This window comes from Crinia signifera, chromosome 5, assembly GCF_055691185.1.
Source record: "Crinia signifera chromosome 5, ASM5569118v1, whole genome shotgun sequence".
NCBI lineage: Eukaryota > Metazoa > Chordata > Amphibia > Anura > Myobatrachidae > Crinia > Crinia signifera.
The window spans coordinates 169,205,637-169,221,127 of NC_139221.1; the positions used below are offsets into that span (position 1 = coordinate 169,205,637).

General features: G+C 40.4%; 1 protein-coding gene across 9 annotated transcripts in view; it reads right to left on the reverse strand.

Annotated features, from left to right (window-relative positions):
- The window catches only part of LOC146080714 (poly(rC)-binding protein 3-like), a 517,154-nt gene that overhangs the window by 105,296 nt on the left and 396,367 nt on the right, over positions 1–15,491 (reverse strand). For all 9 annotated transcript variants that reach the window (XM_083188286.1, XM_083188279.1, XM_083188283.1 and 6 more), the window contains 3 exons: positions 10,501–10,542; positions 6,477–6,552; positions 3,957–4,009 (listed from right to left, as the gene is read on the reverse strand). In XM_083188286.1, the coding sequence (XP_083044412.1) occupies positions 3,957–4,009; positions 6,477–6,552; positions 10,501–10,542 (171 nt within the window). The remainder of the gene's footprint in view (positions 1–3,956; positions 4,010–6,476; positions 6,553–10,500; positions 10,543–15,491) is intronic.

Below are 15,491 nucleotides of genomic sequence, written 5' to 3' on the forward strand. Positions count from 1 at the left end.
GGGCCATCACGTCGAGGGGCTACACATTTATCCTTACACCCCCTACAGAGCTATTCTCCTACAAAAAAATAACTTGTGTGCATGTTATCAGGCCAAATCTCCAGGGTATGACAACTTTTGATCAGTGTCATTTGAGTAGTTTCTGTTGTGATTATGATTTAAAAAGAGTAAACAAAGTTGTTTCACAACCACTAACCATGAGTGAAAGAAAAGTTTGTGAGTTACAGTATCATTCATATTCTCTGACAAATGGCCAGAAAATCACAAATTCTGCTGGGTTTGTAAACTTAGAGCCTTAAGTTCACATTTAATTGATAACAAGAATAGTTCAATGCAGCCTGTCTTACCTTTCCTCTGCTGCTGTCAATGACAGACTGCGTCACACTGTGCAGGATTAGAGCAAAGATGAATATGGACAAATACTCCATGGATCTTGCCTCCTTCATGCAGCCTGCATGCCAGCCAGTCACTGAGCCATAGGCTGCATGTGCATATGCAATTGATCAGCTCTTCAGCTGTTGCCCGGCATCAGACTGCCAGCACTGAAGTGCCGTGGATCACATCAGGGATAGAGATCTGATCTGCGGCAGAGGGTGGGTGGCCCTTTCAGATAAGGGGCCAGGGTACACATCCCCAGAGCCCCCCCCCCCCACAGTTAATCCAGCTCTGCGTGCAGCCCATCCCCCTACACTTACATAGAACACTGCAAAGACAGCGCCACTTGCATAAGAAAGAGATGCGGCTGCCGGTCCGTGAGTTCCAATTGGATAGCGGCCAAATCTACAATTAAAATGCTTCCATTGCTACACAGCTGCCCACTAGGGGTTCTCACTGTGATTAACTCTACTGCTGGCCCTTGTGGCAGAGAAAGTGGTCTGGTCAAGGGACTGCAGCAATGTAAAGGCCCACAGCTGTGGACAATATTAGTTATCATTAATTATGTGTACTAGTAATGTCCACGGATCTGGGCCCTTTCATTGCTGCAGGACTCGGATGCACCGCCGGAAGTTCCAGCTCTTGATCCAATCTTTCTCAGTACTGCTGTATTTACTTTGTGTTATGAATTGCACAGATGCATTCTGATGTGCAGTGTTTCACATATTTTGCAATGTGATAAGGTGGATTTTTGGTTTATTAAGGAGCCTACATGTAGACCCATCTGCAGTCTAATGCACTTGTGCAATCAATATTTCTATTGTGCAAACCACAGCACCATTTTTCACATGATTTGTGCAGCACTGCTAGATTGGCAATGTAGGACTCTGGAGAGATAAGTACTATATAATATATGGATACAGTGTGTGCATCCACTATCTAAAGACTCAGTGGATTTTGGGTGTGAGAATCATGTTGGCTTGGTAAGCAGCGAAAATTGCTGCTTTACGAGCGTTGAACCAATACTTTGCCGAATGCCCCCCCATGCGATGACGATTCCCTCCATGCGAGGGGAGGTGTTCACTAACACATCCGCATGCATCCATTAGTAGGAGAAATCATTTGATGGTCGCTGACCATCAATTGATTTCTCCTGTCTTTGGAAATAAGTCAGTCTAGACCAGCGGTTCTCAAATTGTGGGTCCTGACCCCAAAGTGGGTCCCAACCTTCTCAGCATGGGATCACGACTCCATGTTGCTGACCATCAGGCTGATGACTTTTCTAATCTCAGTCAGTGATTCAAGGAGTCTGAAAAATCTGTTGAATTGTCTGCTATTTTAGACTCATTCATTAGACCCATCATTTTGTGCCTCCCCAATGCTGCCATGCATGTGCTGTCTGCTGACTATACATTTGACACCATGACCTTCTGCAGTAACTTGTCATTATTTTTATTATCTGATGGGGTCCCAGGGCAAAGTAATTTGAGGACCCCTGGTCTAGACTGACTATTATTTCCTTCGAGAATAAGGCCAAAAAAGATTAGAGTTACTGTGCTATTATCCAATTAATTATTGCACCATGGATGAATACACTCACACAAATAAATTAGAATTGTTCAATGGTATATCACATTTATTATAAAGATATTTTTTATATATATAAAATATACAATATATACCAGATGGCCACTTAGGAAAAAAAACATACATAAAACAAATATTGACATCACTGAATACATATATAATAAAAAAATGGATTGATAAAATATTGGGATTAAATGCGTGTATATTTCTTTAAGAAAGTGTATTACTTTAAAAAATTCAATATTACGGACTTGGCGGAGAATTTTATGAATAATACATTTAGGCGATACTGAAATAATTTGAAATGGGAGTAAAAACACCATTTTCCACATTATTTTAGTACAAACAATTCAATATAAGTAGATTGTTGAGCACAGTATAATTGTGTCACCTGTATTTGAGAGCAAAGAGACAGCATCATAGAAGTGCAATCTGGTCAAATTTACAAAATAAAATATGTAAAAAAAAGGCAGCATTATGGTAGGGTCCCCTACGGGTCTCGAATCCTATTCTATCATCAGGCAGAACAGAAGCACATAGTCGGTATATGTGATCTATGTGTGTGTGTGTCTCTCTCTAAATAAATCACAGGTTAATCACGTGTAAGTGTACAAAATAAATAAAAGATAACTTACATGTAAAAGAGGGGGCTGATCGGTGACTTCCTCACAATGAGATAGACGGATCACCTGATGTATGAGGTCAGCTGATATGCAGTAAAGTGCCGGCCACCACTTCCACTGCACCCCAGCTGACTGTACACAGTTGATATCCCCGATCTGTCCCCTTTGGTGCATGTAAAATATATATTTTTTATTTATTACATTTATTGTAAGTTTTTTGTGTAATAGTAATGAGTACTGAGCATGTAACTGCCCCTAGCAATGAGCATTTAACCCCCCACTTGGCAACAACCATTTATGCCTCTGGCAACAAGCATGTACCTTGCCCTAGCAATGAGTACATGACTTGTCCCAACAACAAGCATTTAACTTGTCCTAACAATGAGCATGTAACCGTCCCCCTGTCAACAAGCATATAACCCCCTTTGCAACACATGTAAAAACCACTGGCAATGAGTATTTAACCCCCATCGGCTATGAGCATGCTACCACCTCCCCAACATCGAACAAGAAACCTCTAGCAAAGAGCAAGTAAACCCTAGCAATAAGCATATTATTGGCAACATGTTGGTAAGCAGAACTACAAAGGGCATTATGTGTTTAAGCGGCACTAGTGGGGGCATTTTGTGTGTAAGTGGCACTATAGGGGGTATTATAGTTGTAAGAAGCACAAGTATGGGTATTATGTGTGTAAGCACTACAGGGGGCATTATGTGTGTCGGCGGCACTACTGCATTATGTGTGTAAGAAGCACTGCAGGGGTGCATAATATGTATAAGTGTATAAGTCCATGTGAGCAGCACTAGATGCCACTTGTATAGCGTTACCCAGAAGCATTACGATATGTGCCAGAATGTGCAATGGGCATTACGGTGAAGGTCATAATGTGTAACGGCACTATGGTGTATGACATAATATGTAATGGGCATTACAGATTGTGTGGCATATTGTGTAATGGGCATCAAGGTTTGTGTGGCATAATGTGTAAGGGGCATTACTATTAGAAGGAAATTTGACAAGGGGAGGGGGCGCAAAAACATACCATTGCTCCGGGCACCAATTACTCTTTGGGTAATAGCCTCTCAGTTTAGTGGCAGTAAGGGATGTGAACTTAGAGGTTTTTTTTAAAGGGCAATAATTTTCAAGGCATGGTTTGGCCTAGCAAATTATTGCCCATTTAATGCCACAAGGGATTCACAGCACCCAGTTACAGAGTTCATGAACAAATAAGCAAAAGCAAAAAATATTGAATTACAGTTCCAGACAGTAAACATAGTGTTAGTTATATTACTAAGATAAGCATACAATTGTACTTATTTTTATTGATATAAGTTTTTTACTAGCACAATGAAAAAATTTAATTATACTTACATCATTTGGAATAGTAAGTTCATGAGAACTGGTTGGAGAAGTGCCATCCAATCCTGTAGAAATTAGAAACAAAAAATAAAAACATTGGGAGGAAATAGCCAGAAAAAAATGCAAAAACAATACAATAAACAGATATTATATTACAGAAATATGAAATTGCGGAAGTACAGAACTTACAGCAGTGTGAAAAAAGTTATTAGCTTTAAATACCAAACGTATGCATTCAGTAGCTTTAATGTGTATTTTGTATAAGTAACCTTCAGCCTAATATGATACTTACTGGATGAGATACAGCTTGATGCATTTATGAAGCAAACTGTAACATATGCAGTAATTTAACTGATAGGTACAGGTTTTCAGTGACAGATGCACATTTTTCTAAAACTTGTCATCACTGACTTACTAAATAAGCAAAGCAACCTTGGTTTACATAAAATAGAACAAAAAATAAAATTAAATAGTGTATCTGAATTGAAGATAATTTGGGGATGATGTGCAGGAAACAAGGAAGACAAGTGGAATTTAAATAAATAGGGTTATTAATGTTTGAGCAGTGTTAGGGAGGAAAGCTTGCTGGAAGAAGGAAATAGAAAATACTGTAAGTTGCATACATTTGTTTTATATGGAAGCGAAGAGAAGGAGAAATGGAGATAAAGGTTGATAAAGGGTTAGGGAACTGCTAAACTAAATACACATTCTATAATATATTAAGGAAAATGTTTAAGGAACAGGGCAATATTTAAAATTACAATTGAAATAACAATACAAATACAAAGCAAATAAAGATTAAATGAAAACAAAGCAACATTTATTTTATCATGTACATTTGCACTCTTTACCAGAAGTCACATATATCTCCTCTGCTAAGGTAGTGTGACTGTGGTGTCTGTTTAAAGAAAACTATTCCACTGTTTTTAATGTACAGGACAGAAAAATATTGTAATAATTTGACCATCAATTGACGGCACTCAGCACCCATCTTGGGGACTACTTTAATATAACATATATGTTATGTAATAAATTTGTTGCACATGATAAAACTGAATTTAGGAACATTAGTTGTCAAGCATGTGACAAGTGTAAAACCACTGCTGGGCATAGCCAATAGATAATTTGTACATTATAATGTCAATGTGCTAACCACTTACGTAGCTTGTATATTCTCCTAGTATATGGTATTTGAAGACAGCCCAAAACTTTAACATGTACAGTAGCAAAACAAGGAAATATTAAGTTACTGATCCACAGATATATATACTGATCCACAGATATATATATATATATATATATATATATATATATATATCTAGTACATGGTCTCCACACCAACAGGTGAGCACTCTCCAATATAAAAAAGTGAAACTTGTTATATAAAAAATGTAGTATTTATTTCAGCCATTATTCATATCTAATGAAGATAACTATTAATCCATATATGCGCCGACGTTTCGGTCCCCAATAATGGACCTTTATCAAGGAGCTTAGCCATCAGTAGTATCAGCAGTCAGCGACTTTCAAAACCCAGTGGTGGATGGGGTCAGCATACCAAGTTTCACTTTGTTATATTTGAGATTGCTTATCACTCCTCACCTGTTGATGTGGAGACCATGGACTATGTTTGGGTACATGTAGTTTCATGTACATTGTGTTGGGCACCCCACTGCTGTTTTATCGGCATATATATATATACGTGATACCCACGTCTTGCCATACCCTGTCTCCAGCCTGGTGTTTGCGTCCCCGACAAGTGGTCAGGAGTCCCGGCAGCGCAAGCCAGCGTATGCGGAATCCCTCCCTCTGGTGGTGGTGAGCATATCATCAGGAGCTGTGTGCCTGGAGTATTTGTTTAACATCTTGTGGTAACCAGCCCACAGCAGTTTTTTATATGGTACGAGCAACTGCTTTTATTGTTGTTGGAGTGTGTATGCTCTATTAAAAACATCATTTACATGCACTATGGAGCGCCCCTTTGTTCTCTGTATTTTTTAGATATCCATTCATCCTGACCCTGGATGCCACATTTATTCAAAGGGAGCTGCAGGTCTAATTGTGGACTTTGGTGACTGTTTATTTGGAATTCCTATTAAGGATTTATTTGCTGGACCAATTTTGGACATTTCATACTGAGCGCAGCTCACAAGTACTTTTTTCCATATATATATATATATATATAAAATGTTTCAGTAGCTATAAAGGTCAGATTATACTGTAATTCATGTAAGAATTTTAATATTTATTTTAATGCACAGTTGCACATGCTTGAGTACTTTAGATCCTTTAATTGACAAAACAAATAAACATGATTATATAATGCTAATGTTAGAAAATGAAGCAAGGTGAACTGACAAAGGTAAATGAGGCACAAAAAATCAAACAAAAAAACAAGGAGCATTATAAGATAAAATAAATAGGATCATATGGTCATTAACCACATTTACCAAAATAAGTAAGTGGTTTAATGACCATGGAAAAACAAAGGTGTTAAGAAGAAGGACATTTTCAGGGGTCATGGGTACGTACCAGGGAAACCAGGGGTGGTCTGCCCAAGGGGAGTAAAAGGGGAATGCTGCATAGCCAACTGGTGAAGCTTGGTCAACTGCAGGGCAGGATGGGAAATTAGAACTAACCAATCAAATGTTTTATATCAGAATACAGAAAACACTCTAGAACTGGAAAATGTAATATAAACATAAAAATGGGTCAATCATTGTTTTCTAGATTAAGATAAAGATAATATAATAGCATTTCAAATGATTACTACTTTAGAGTTAAACAACTATACTAGATATGTGGAATTTACATTTATACAAAAGTAAATTAGTGGGCTAAATGTACTAAACCTTGAGAGTGATAACGTGGAGAGAGATAAACTACCAATCAATGAGTCCCTAACTGTCATTTCTCAAACACAGCCTGCAACACGGCAGTTAGGGCTGATTGGCTGCTACTTTATCACTTGCCACTTTATTATGTTTTCTAGGCTTAGTACTTCTGCCCCTGTGGCGCCATACTTTCTGCCAAGCTAAGGGGTTAATTCAGACCTGATAGTACAGCTGCGAATTGGCAGAGGCCAGCATTCATGTAGACGCCACCCCGCTAGAGTTAAATACCACCTTGCAAATTAATGTGCTTGCTGTGCGAATAGATGTATATGGCTGCACATCTATTTGCAGCCATACAGATATGTCCACAACCATTCATAAGCTGCTCAAAATAAAATGATTTCTCCAATGGGCACCACTCATCGCAGGCACCACTTATCCAATGGGCACCACTCATCGTATACAGAGACATAGGGGCTAATTTTCCAAGATGGAATAGGAACAAATGCAGTCATTTGTACCCATTCAATCTGAAAGACTGTATGGCCGGGTCCCGGTGTTTGGCTGTTACTAATATCTACGCCATCGATTCAACCTGGCGGTATATGGCCATAGTGTACTATCTGATCTTCAGATTTACTGTACCATCATTTGTACTGGTGAAAGTGGGGTTAAATATTTAACATGGCCATCTATGATGGGAGCCACCAATAGATGCCCATGGGCTTCTATGGAACTGCGAAGCCACAGAGCCCATGGCTGATTGGCTGGGGGAGGACTCAATGTAGACCCAGGTCGGGGAGGAGCCCCAAGTGTAAACACGTTTGGGGCTCCTCCAGTTTGTTATGTATACGGTACCCCTTGGTTTATTTTTTGTAACCCCTGGATGCCTTTATGGACCGAAGAGGATGCGATCAATGCCGGAATGACCTGGTGAGTATAATTTATTTTCACAGGTACACCTATGGATTCTACATGGAGAAGACAACTGGCCTATGTTGGAACCTATAGGTAAGTACTGTATGTATGAGTGAATGTAACATGTATTAAAGTTTTATTTTTCTTTGTGTCTGTATGTGTTATTTGACTATTAGTTAAGTTGTAGAACTACAAGTAAAAGTGGGCCCTTCCATGCCCTGCATGCTGGGACTTGTGGTTCTCCAAGTCCCTGCATGTGGGGGAGGCTTGCTGGGACTTGTAGTTCCACAACTTAACCCACTAGTTTTTAAGTCTATTTTTTACAAAGTATGGCTATTAGTCCGGTGCCCACCACCCAGGGGCACCGGGAACAGCCCTGGGATTTAGCCCGGGCAGGGAGTTGCCTGGAGGGGGGACCCCTTTATTGCAGTGGTCCCCACTCCTCCAGGGTCCTGGCCCAAGCTAACCAGTCAGGGGTTAATGCTTTGGCCGGGCAAACTTTTCCCCTGGCTGTAGCATTAGCCTGCTGACTGTTTGTGCCTGGAGCTGATTTTCAAAAGGACCTCTAATGTCTTTGTCACCCATATTTTGGGAAGCAGGACCAGCATATGAGCCTGGTGCTAGAAATACGAGGGGACACACCACTTTTTTGGCCCCCTGAATTTCTACAACCAGGACCGGTCCAATGAGCCCAGGACTGGTTATAGCCGGGCAGGGGGACCCCACAATGTTTTTTTTTTATGATTCATTTACTTTTTCAATTTTTTTTACACTGGCCAGCATCGTTTGGTGGATTGTATGTATTTGGCTGCTGTATTTTCGGCACCCAAATATGAACGGCTTAGACATCGGGAAATACGAATGCAGAGAATACAGCTGCTTTGTAAATTTGCCGTATTCTCCATTAATTCATCCCATACATACCGGTCCATACAGAGATCAGCTGTATATGGCCAACAACAGTTAATTTCCCCCTTAGTCGGTGGTGCATTTAAGGCCTGTTGCTAACATCACACACCTTCCTCTAAACCACTTGGGCACACCTGCATTTTCCCTGTCACTCCCAACATTTTTTCTGGCACACCTACCATTTCTCTGGGCACTCCCATAAAAATGTCGGTTACCACCCCCAGATGCCTACTTTCTGTGAATCACCTTGTGAATGGCAGGCAATTAAAATAAGTTGCAGGCTTTCATCGCAGGATGAACTTGCGCATGCGTACTACGGGCCATACGCATGCACAAACTATCAAATATCCGACGCGCAATCAGGTCTGAATTACCCCCTAAGTTACATATTTGCTATATGGGATGTTTAAAGAAAGTATCTGCTGCCCAATACAAATAAATATATATTATGTTTGCAGGATCATACTGGCCCACAGAGGTATAGGGGAAATACCCCCGTAAGTCCCACTGCCTGGGTGCCCACCCCTTCCTCTAGGAATCAGGTCACAGATTCATTATCCATATATTACATTATATTTTATTCTGCACAGGATTTTCTGCAGTGCATTGATGTTATCAATCATGTATATTATTATATATATATCTATATACATATATCTATCTATCTCTATCTATCTATATATCTATATATATATATATATATATATATATATATATATATGAGATTGGAGACATTTGATCCCCACTGTGCTTGTGACAGCCAACCAGCCAAATGGTGTCCATTGAAAGCAATGAATAGTTTAATTTAAAATCAATATTTACTATTTGATTCCCAAAAAATTATTTTGTGGTAAAACAAATCCAGTCTCCCACTCGGGAGGGAGATGTGAACCCATTGTAAAGGAGACATGATCCCATAGAGAAATTGTGCATTCGTGTGGTTGTGGCTGTTTGAAATAGGCACAAATAACACAATTTTGACTGAATGTTCATTGGTATTTATTACCCAAGCTTTACATACACAACTGAAAGTATTTTGTGCAGCTTTTATGAAAACAAACATATTGTGCTATACGCCATTTTGCTGTGTGAAAAACAGGAGCAGTCTGATAATAAGAACTTTAGCTACACTTTTTTCAATTTGATTTCAGGAAAAGTAAAGTGGTTTGAATTATGTCTACCAACAAACATGTCTTGGGTACACCAGAAACATTCAAATATGTTCCAGAATGTTCTAGAAATCAATATCGGTTGAACTACAAAGCTCTGATCTATAGCAAGTTTCAATCAGCAGTCCTCACGCTTCGCAGCCCGGCACATTACCATTTGGCTATCCGGCCTTCATGTTGGGAGCAATGATTCGAGATCACATCTCCAAAAATCAATTGTGATCAAGTCTTCCTCAAATGTACTTTAGTGGACTTCAGAACTCAAATACCTTTTTCAACATAGAAAGCTCAAATGTGCAAACGCAATTTCAAAGAAACACAAATACACTAACAACAGTCACATCTATTTTTCGTGAATATCTGTCGTCTCTAGATATATAATGCTTGACAAAAAAAGTTGCTAGGACAGCAAATCGAATATTGCACAAAATGTGTACAGCTGGCATTAATCCAATTGTTGTTGAGTTGCTTGCCTCTGTTCTTTCCTTTTAGTGATATCACAAAATTCAATAATCACTTCCTCTAACGCGAGACTGTATTGGGGATCATGTCTCCCTGTCAACTGTCACCACTCTCCCCTGTCTATGAAGGGGCCCAGACTATGCACTTGATAATGGTGTGCCAAGCCTTTAAGCATGGATGCCTATCACTGCATTCCCCCGGTGGGCCTTTCATGACCCAGTCTGACATAGTATGTTTGATATTATTGACATGCACTGGACTCACGTCTGGATGTGGAAAAGCATACTGCCCCTGAATTGTAAATGCCTGGAATTGAAAAATGAATAAAAAGTAAATCTTGACATTGTGGTTTTTTTTTTTTACAATGTGAATATAATGCTACAAAATGATTTAGCAAAGGATCCTGAAAAATCATATTATTATTATTATTATTATTATTACTACTACTCCTACTACTACTACTACTAACAGCAGTTAGTTATATAAATGTTAGAATTTAATATTAAGTAACAATTTATTATTAAGTAACAATTACATACCAATAATAAACATTACTGTGGATATCCTTCAATCATGTAGTGAGAGGTTTACATCACTTTAACAAATTTACACAAGCAATACTACCTGCATTCCTTCATGTTATTTAGTACCTGCTAATGCATGAATGGTTAGCTAAAATGTAACATTTTAATTAGATATAAAAATTTAAAAAAATATTTAAGTGAATGCATTGAAAAAGGGAATTGTGGACATATATTAAGTTTAAATATGTACTTCATATACAGTAATAAGCTCAGAAATATACAGTATTTCATATAGATTAATGAATAGTGTAGTGCTTTGAACAGTACAATAAATTCTTCTTATTTCAGTAGTAATATAGGCTTAGATGGACTGGCGCTCAAAATAGGCCCTTGAATGTTGTTAATGCAAATGCCTGCAATGGGACATATTGAGGTGGCACTAGGGTGTGCTGTGAGTCAAGGTGGAATGGCCTTGTGTTGTGTCCCATCTTTGCATGCCAGATCTCAAAATGGCTTAACTAGCCCATACGGTTATTGGCCCATTCTGTCATTTGCCGGAATTGCAGGTGGACAGTCCTAGCGGTTGCCTATTGCTTTGTTGCTAATGTCAGTACAAGTTTATCATTTTTTTGTTGTTAAACAACACAATCAATTGTGCAACACTTATAATATAATAGTCTGAACTATTAAAAAAACAAAGTTTATCCAGGTTAGTGGGAGCTTTTTTCATCTAAACAATTTAGTAAATGATATGTAAGTATTTAAATAATAGATTATACATATGCAAATCATCAATTATGTTATGACAAGGAATCACATACAGTACACTGGATATAGATGAAGTCTGGGTCTTGTAGCAGGTAAACAGCATACCAGACTAACAGCCGGGCAAGCAAGGTTACAGCATCACAGGTTTTTCCACAGATTTCACAGTTAATGTACACCCCAAAGCACATAAAGTAATATTAAATTACCAGCCTATCACCCAGCCAATTTTCAGCATTGAGAGCCATGAACTCTTGCCCTAGACACACATACATACAACAAGAAGTCACAGGTGCTGCTAATAAGCTAAACCATGATCACATCAGTTTAGGAAACTTAGACCGGATCTGCTACTCAAAAGGTGCCAATACACGTCCCGATGTGGGCGTGCGTTTTCAGCTTAACTAGCACGCATTGCATTGCATTACATGCCTTGTGCATGCGTTGTGCATGCGTTGTGCATGCAATGCGAAGCGATAAAAAGCAAGTACAAAAAGTATGTGCAGCACATACTTTTTGTACTGTGCGATAAAGTGTCGCGGGAGCGCGCACTTCAAAGCACAGATCGCACCGCCCGCATCGGGACGTGTATGGGCACCTTAAAACCTGTACTGGATCTTCCACATTATCCTCATGCGTAAATATGCTGTCCCTGCCCCAATGCCACCAGACCGAGAAAAGTTGTGAGTTACATTTGGGTTTAGACCAAGTGAGAACTGCTTCTACATTACTAGGCTGAGGTTTAATTTGTCCTCTGCCTATAATCTACCCCAAATTCTTTGCTTCCACCATACCAATAGCACATTTTTCAGGGTTGGCGGTAAACCCATGTGCCCGTTGAGATTTTAATACGCCCTATACCTTTGGTAGATGTGATTCCCAGTCAGAGCTAAAAATAACTATGCTGTCTGACTATGCAGCTACACATTCCCTGTGGGGTCTCAGCAACTTATTCATAGCTCTTTGGAGGGGGCACCAAATACTAAACCAAATGGCAGCATTTTGTACTGAAATAAGCCCTCTGGGGTAGAGAAGGCTATTTTTGCATTAAAAACTTCCATCAAAGGAATCTGCTAATACACTTTTGTCAAATCAAGAGTGGCAAGATACTGACTCTTGGCTAAATTTTCCACCAGTTCCTCAGTTATTGCAGAATCTTAAAGCACCTGAAGGCTTAGCTACTAAGACTGGATTATTCCACTCGCTGGTTGGTTCCTCTATAACCCCTTGGTGTAGCATATCCTCCACCTCTTGCTTTACTGCTTCCAGGTTCACCTCAGGTATGCAATACAGCCTCTGTATAATTACCACCCTGGGTGGAGTCACACCATAATGTTGGATGATCTATGTTTTTCCCGGAATGGCAGAAAACACATCTTGGTACTGTGCCAATAAATTCACTGCTTCCTGTTTCTGACTAGGACTAAGTGTAACTTAAATGGGTACCTGGGATTCTGGAACCTTTTTTCGCTATGAAAGAGGGCTGGCTGGCACTTTCTTTCCAAGGTTTATCAGGTTTTTATGGTTGAATTGTACTTCCCTCCTTCAACCCTCCTTTCAAACCTTGTAATTGACCACCACCTCAATGTACTCATAGGGGCCCTGCCATTAAGCATATATCTTATATATATATATATATATATATATATATATATATATATATCTGTAGTGGGCACAAGCACCTTGTTTCTCAGTTTAAAGGACTGGTTGACTGCGGTGACATCATAACTATGTTTTTTAAGTTGTTGTGCCCTTTCCATATGTTTGTTCAGGTGTGGCGCAATCTGCCTTAGATGGCTGTTCAATTGGGACACAAACCGAATGATGTTATGGTCCTGACTGGGTTGCTGTTCCCACCCTTTTTTAAAAGATACAGAATACCTCTGGGTTGTCTCCCATAGAGGAGTTCAAAGGGACCAAACCCAGTAGAGGATTGGGGTACCTCTATGACCACTAACATCAAAAAAAGGTAGGAACAATTCCCAGTCTCACTTTTCTTGAGACACTGCCTTCTTTATCAATTGTTTGAGGTTTTGATTAAACCTTTTTACCAGGCCATCTGTTTGCAGGTTGCACACTGAGGTGGTAATCATGTCTACCTTTAACAACCAGCATAAGTTCTTCATAAGTTTGGAAACAAAAGAGGTACCTTGGTCTGTTAAGACCTCCTTCAGTATTCCCATGTGGGTATACAAGGTTAGTAACCCTTTGGCAATAGTGCCAGATTTTATATTATGGAGAGGTATAGCCTCCAGGTATTTAGTGGCATAATCTACTACCACAAGTATGTGTTTATGTCCTCGAGCAGATTTTTCCAATGGCCCTATTAGATCCATTCATATTCTCTCAAAAGGCACAGAAATGATAGGGAGGGGTACCAGTGGAGCCCCAAACACTGACCAAATTGCAGCACCTAGTGGTCTAACACCTTCATAGTAGTCCAGAGCGACTATTTCCACAAATCACGCTACAGAGATTCAATCTAGCTACAGCCAGGCCCCCACCAGCCAGGCTAGTTTGGCCAGATGAATCCTGGGAAGCTCAGAGCCATCCACCTGTCCGTCATGAAAGCTTTGGGCTTTGCTGGGGCCTGTCACTCTAATCCTGTCATGTACAGCCTTCTTAAGGCCAGTGAAAGAGCGTAACTCAGCCACAGACATATACACATAGGAATACGGTCACTAGGTCTACAGGCATTAGGTCAACATGCATGAAGGTCAACATGACTGAAGGTCGACATGCAGGAAGGTCGACATGACTGAAGGTAAACATTGGTTAGGTTGACGTGGTCATTAGGTCGACACACACATTCGGCCGACATGGGGAAGGTCGACAGTCAAAAGGTCGACATGGGTTTTTTCACTTTTTTTCTAACCGACATGTGCCAACAGGCGATATTTCATGCCCTACCATCCAATAGGGCATGGTGGGAGAATAAAATAGTGTACCGAGCAGGCGCGGTGCTACGTTTCAGTGTCCATGACGACTGTTTTGACATTCGGGACAAAAAAATAAATGAAAAACCCCATGTCGACCTTTCAACTGTCGACCTTCCCCATGTCCACCTAATGCTTATGTCAACCTAATGACCATGTTGACCTAACCCATGTCGACCTTCAGTCATGTCGATATTCCTGCATGTCGACCTTCATGCATGTCAACCTAGTGGTGTCGACCTAATGCTTATCAACCTAGTTGGTGTCTATCCAATGATCCATACCCCCCAAACACATGGCTGTGTGCTCAAATGTTCAAAGGAATGCCGGAATGTAATCTGCTGGGGTGAGCTTTGGTAATCTCTCCCGCTTGTGCCCACTTTTCTCAGCTCCTTTTAACTCCTTATACAGCAGCTGAATATGAGCAAGGTTTTCTCCTGTGTGAAGATTTCAGCTGAGATGGATGCCAACTGTGACAAGGAACCACATACAGATGGGCAGACTCTGTCAGTCCGCCAGCTCGTCATATCGGAAAAGCTGGTGGAGCTGGCTTACGTTCACAGTGGAGACGGGGACTCGCGTGCATCTCACACGCTCGCGCGTCCCATTGTCGTGAATAGGGCACACAAGTGTCTTGTGCACGCATGCCTCCTTCTTAGTGGACGGTAGACCTATCACATAGCGATAGTTGCGCTGGAAGCCACTCCAACGAGGGTGCCTTCATCTGTACACTGGATATAGATGAAGTCTGGGTCTTTATTTTGTATCAGGTAACAGCATACTAAGTTAATAGCTCGGCAAGCAAGGTTATGGCATCACAGGGTGTTCCACATAGTTCATAGTCAGGATACGCTCCAAAGCACCTAACCTAATAACACATTACCGGGCCTATCTGGATCTGGACACGGGTGGAATGAGGACGTCAGCACGTCGGGCGTGGCTGGTGTTTGGTCCGACGAGCTGACGTCCTCATTCCACCCGTGTCCAGTCTGCCTTCCATCCGACCAGTGTGAGAGCGGTGCGGCGTCCT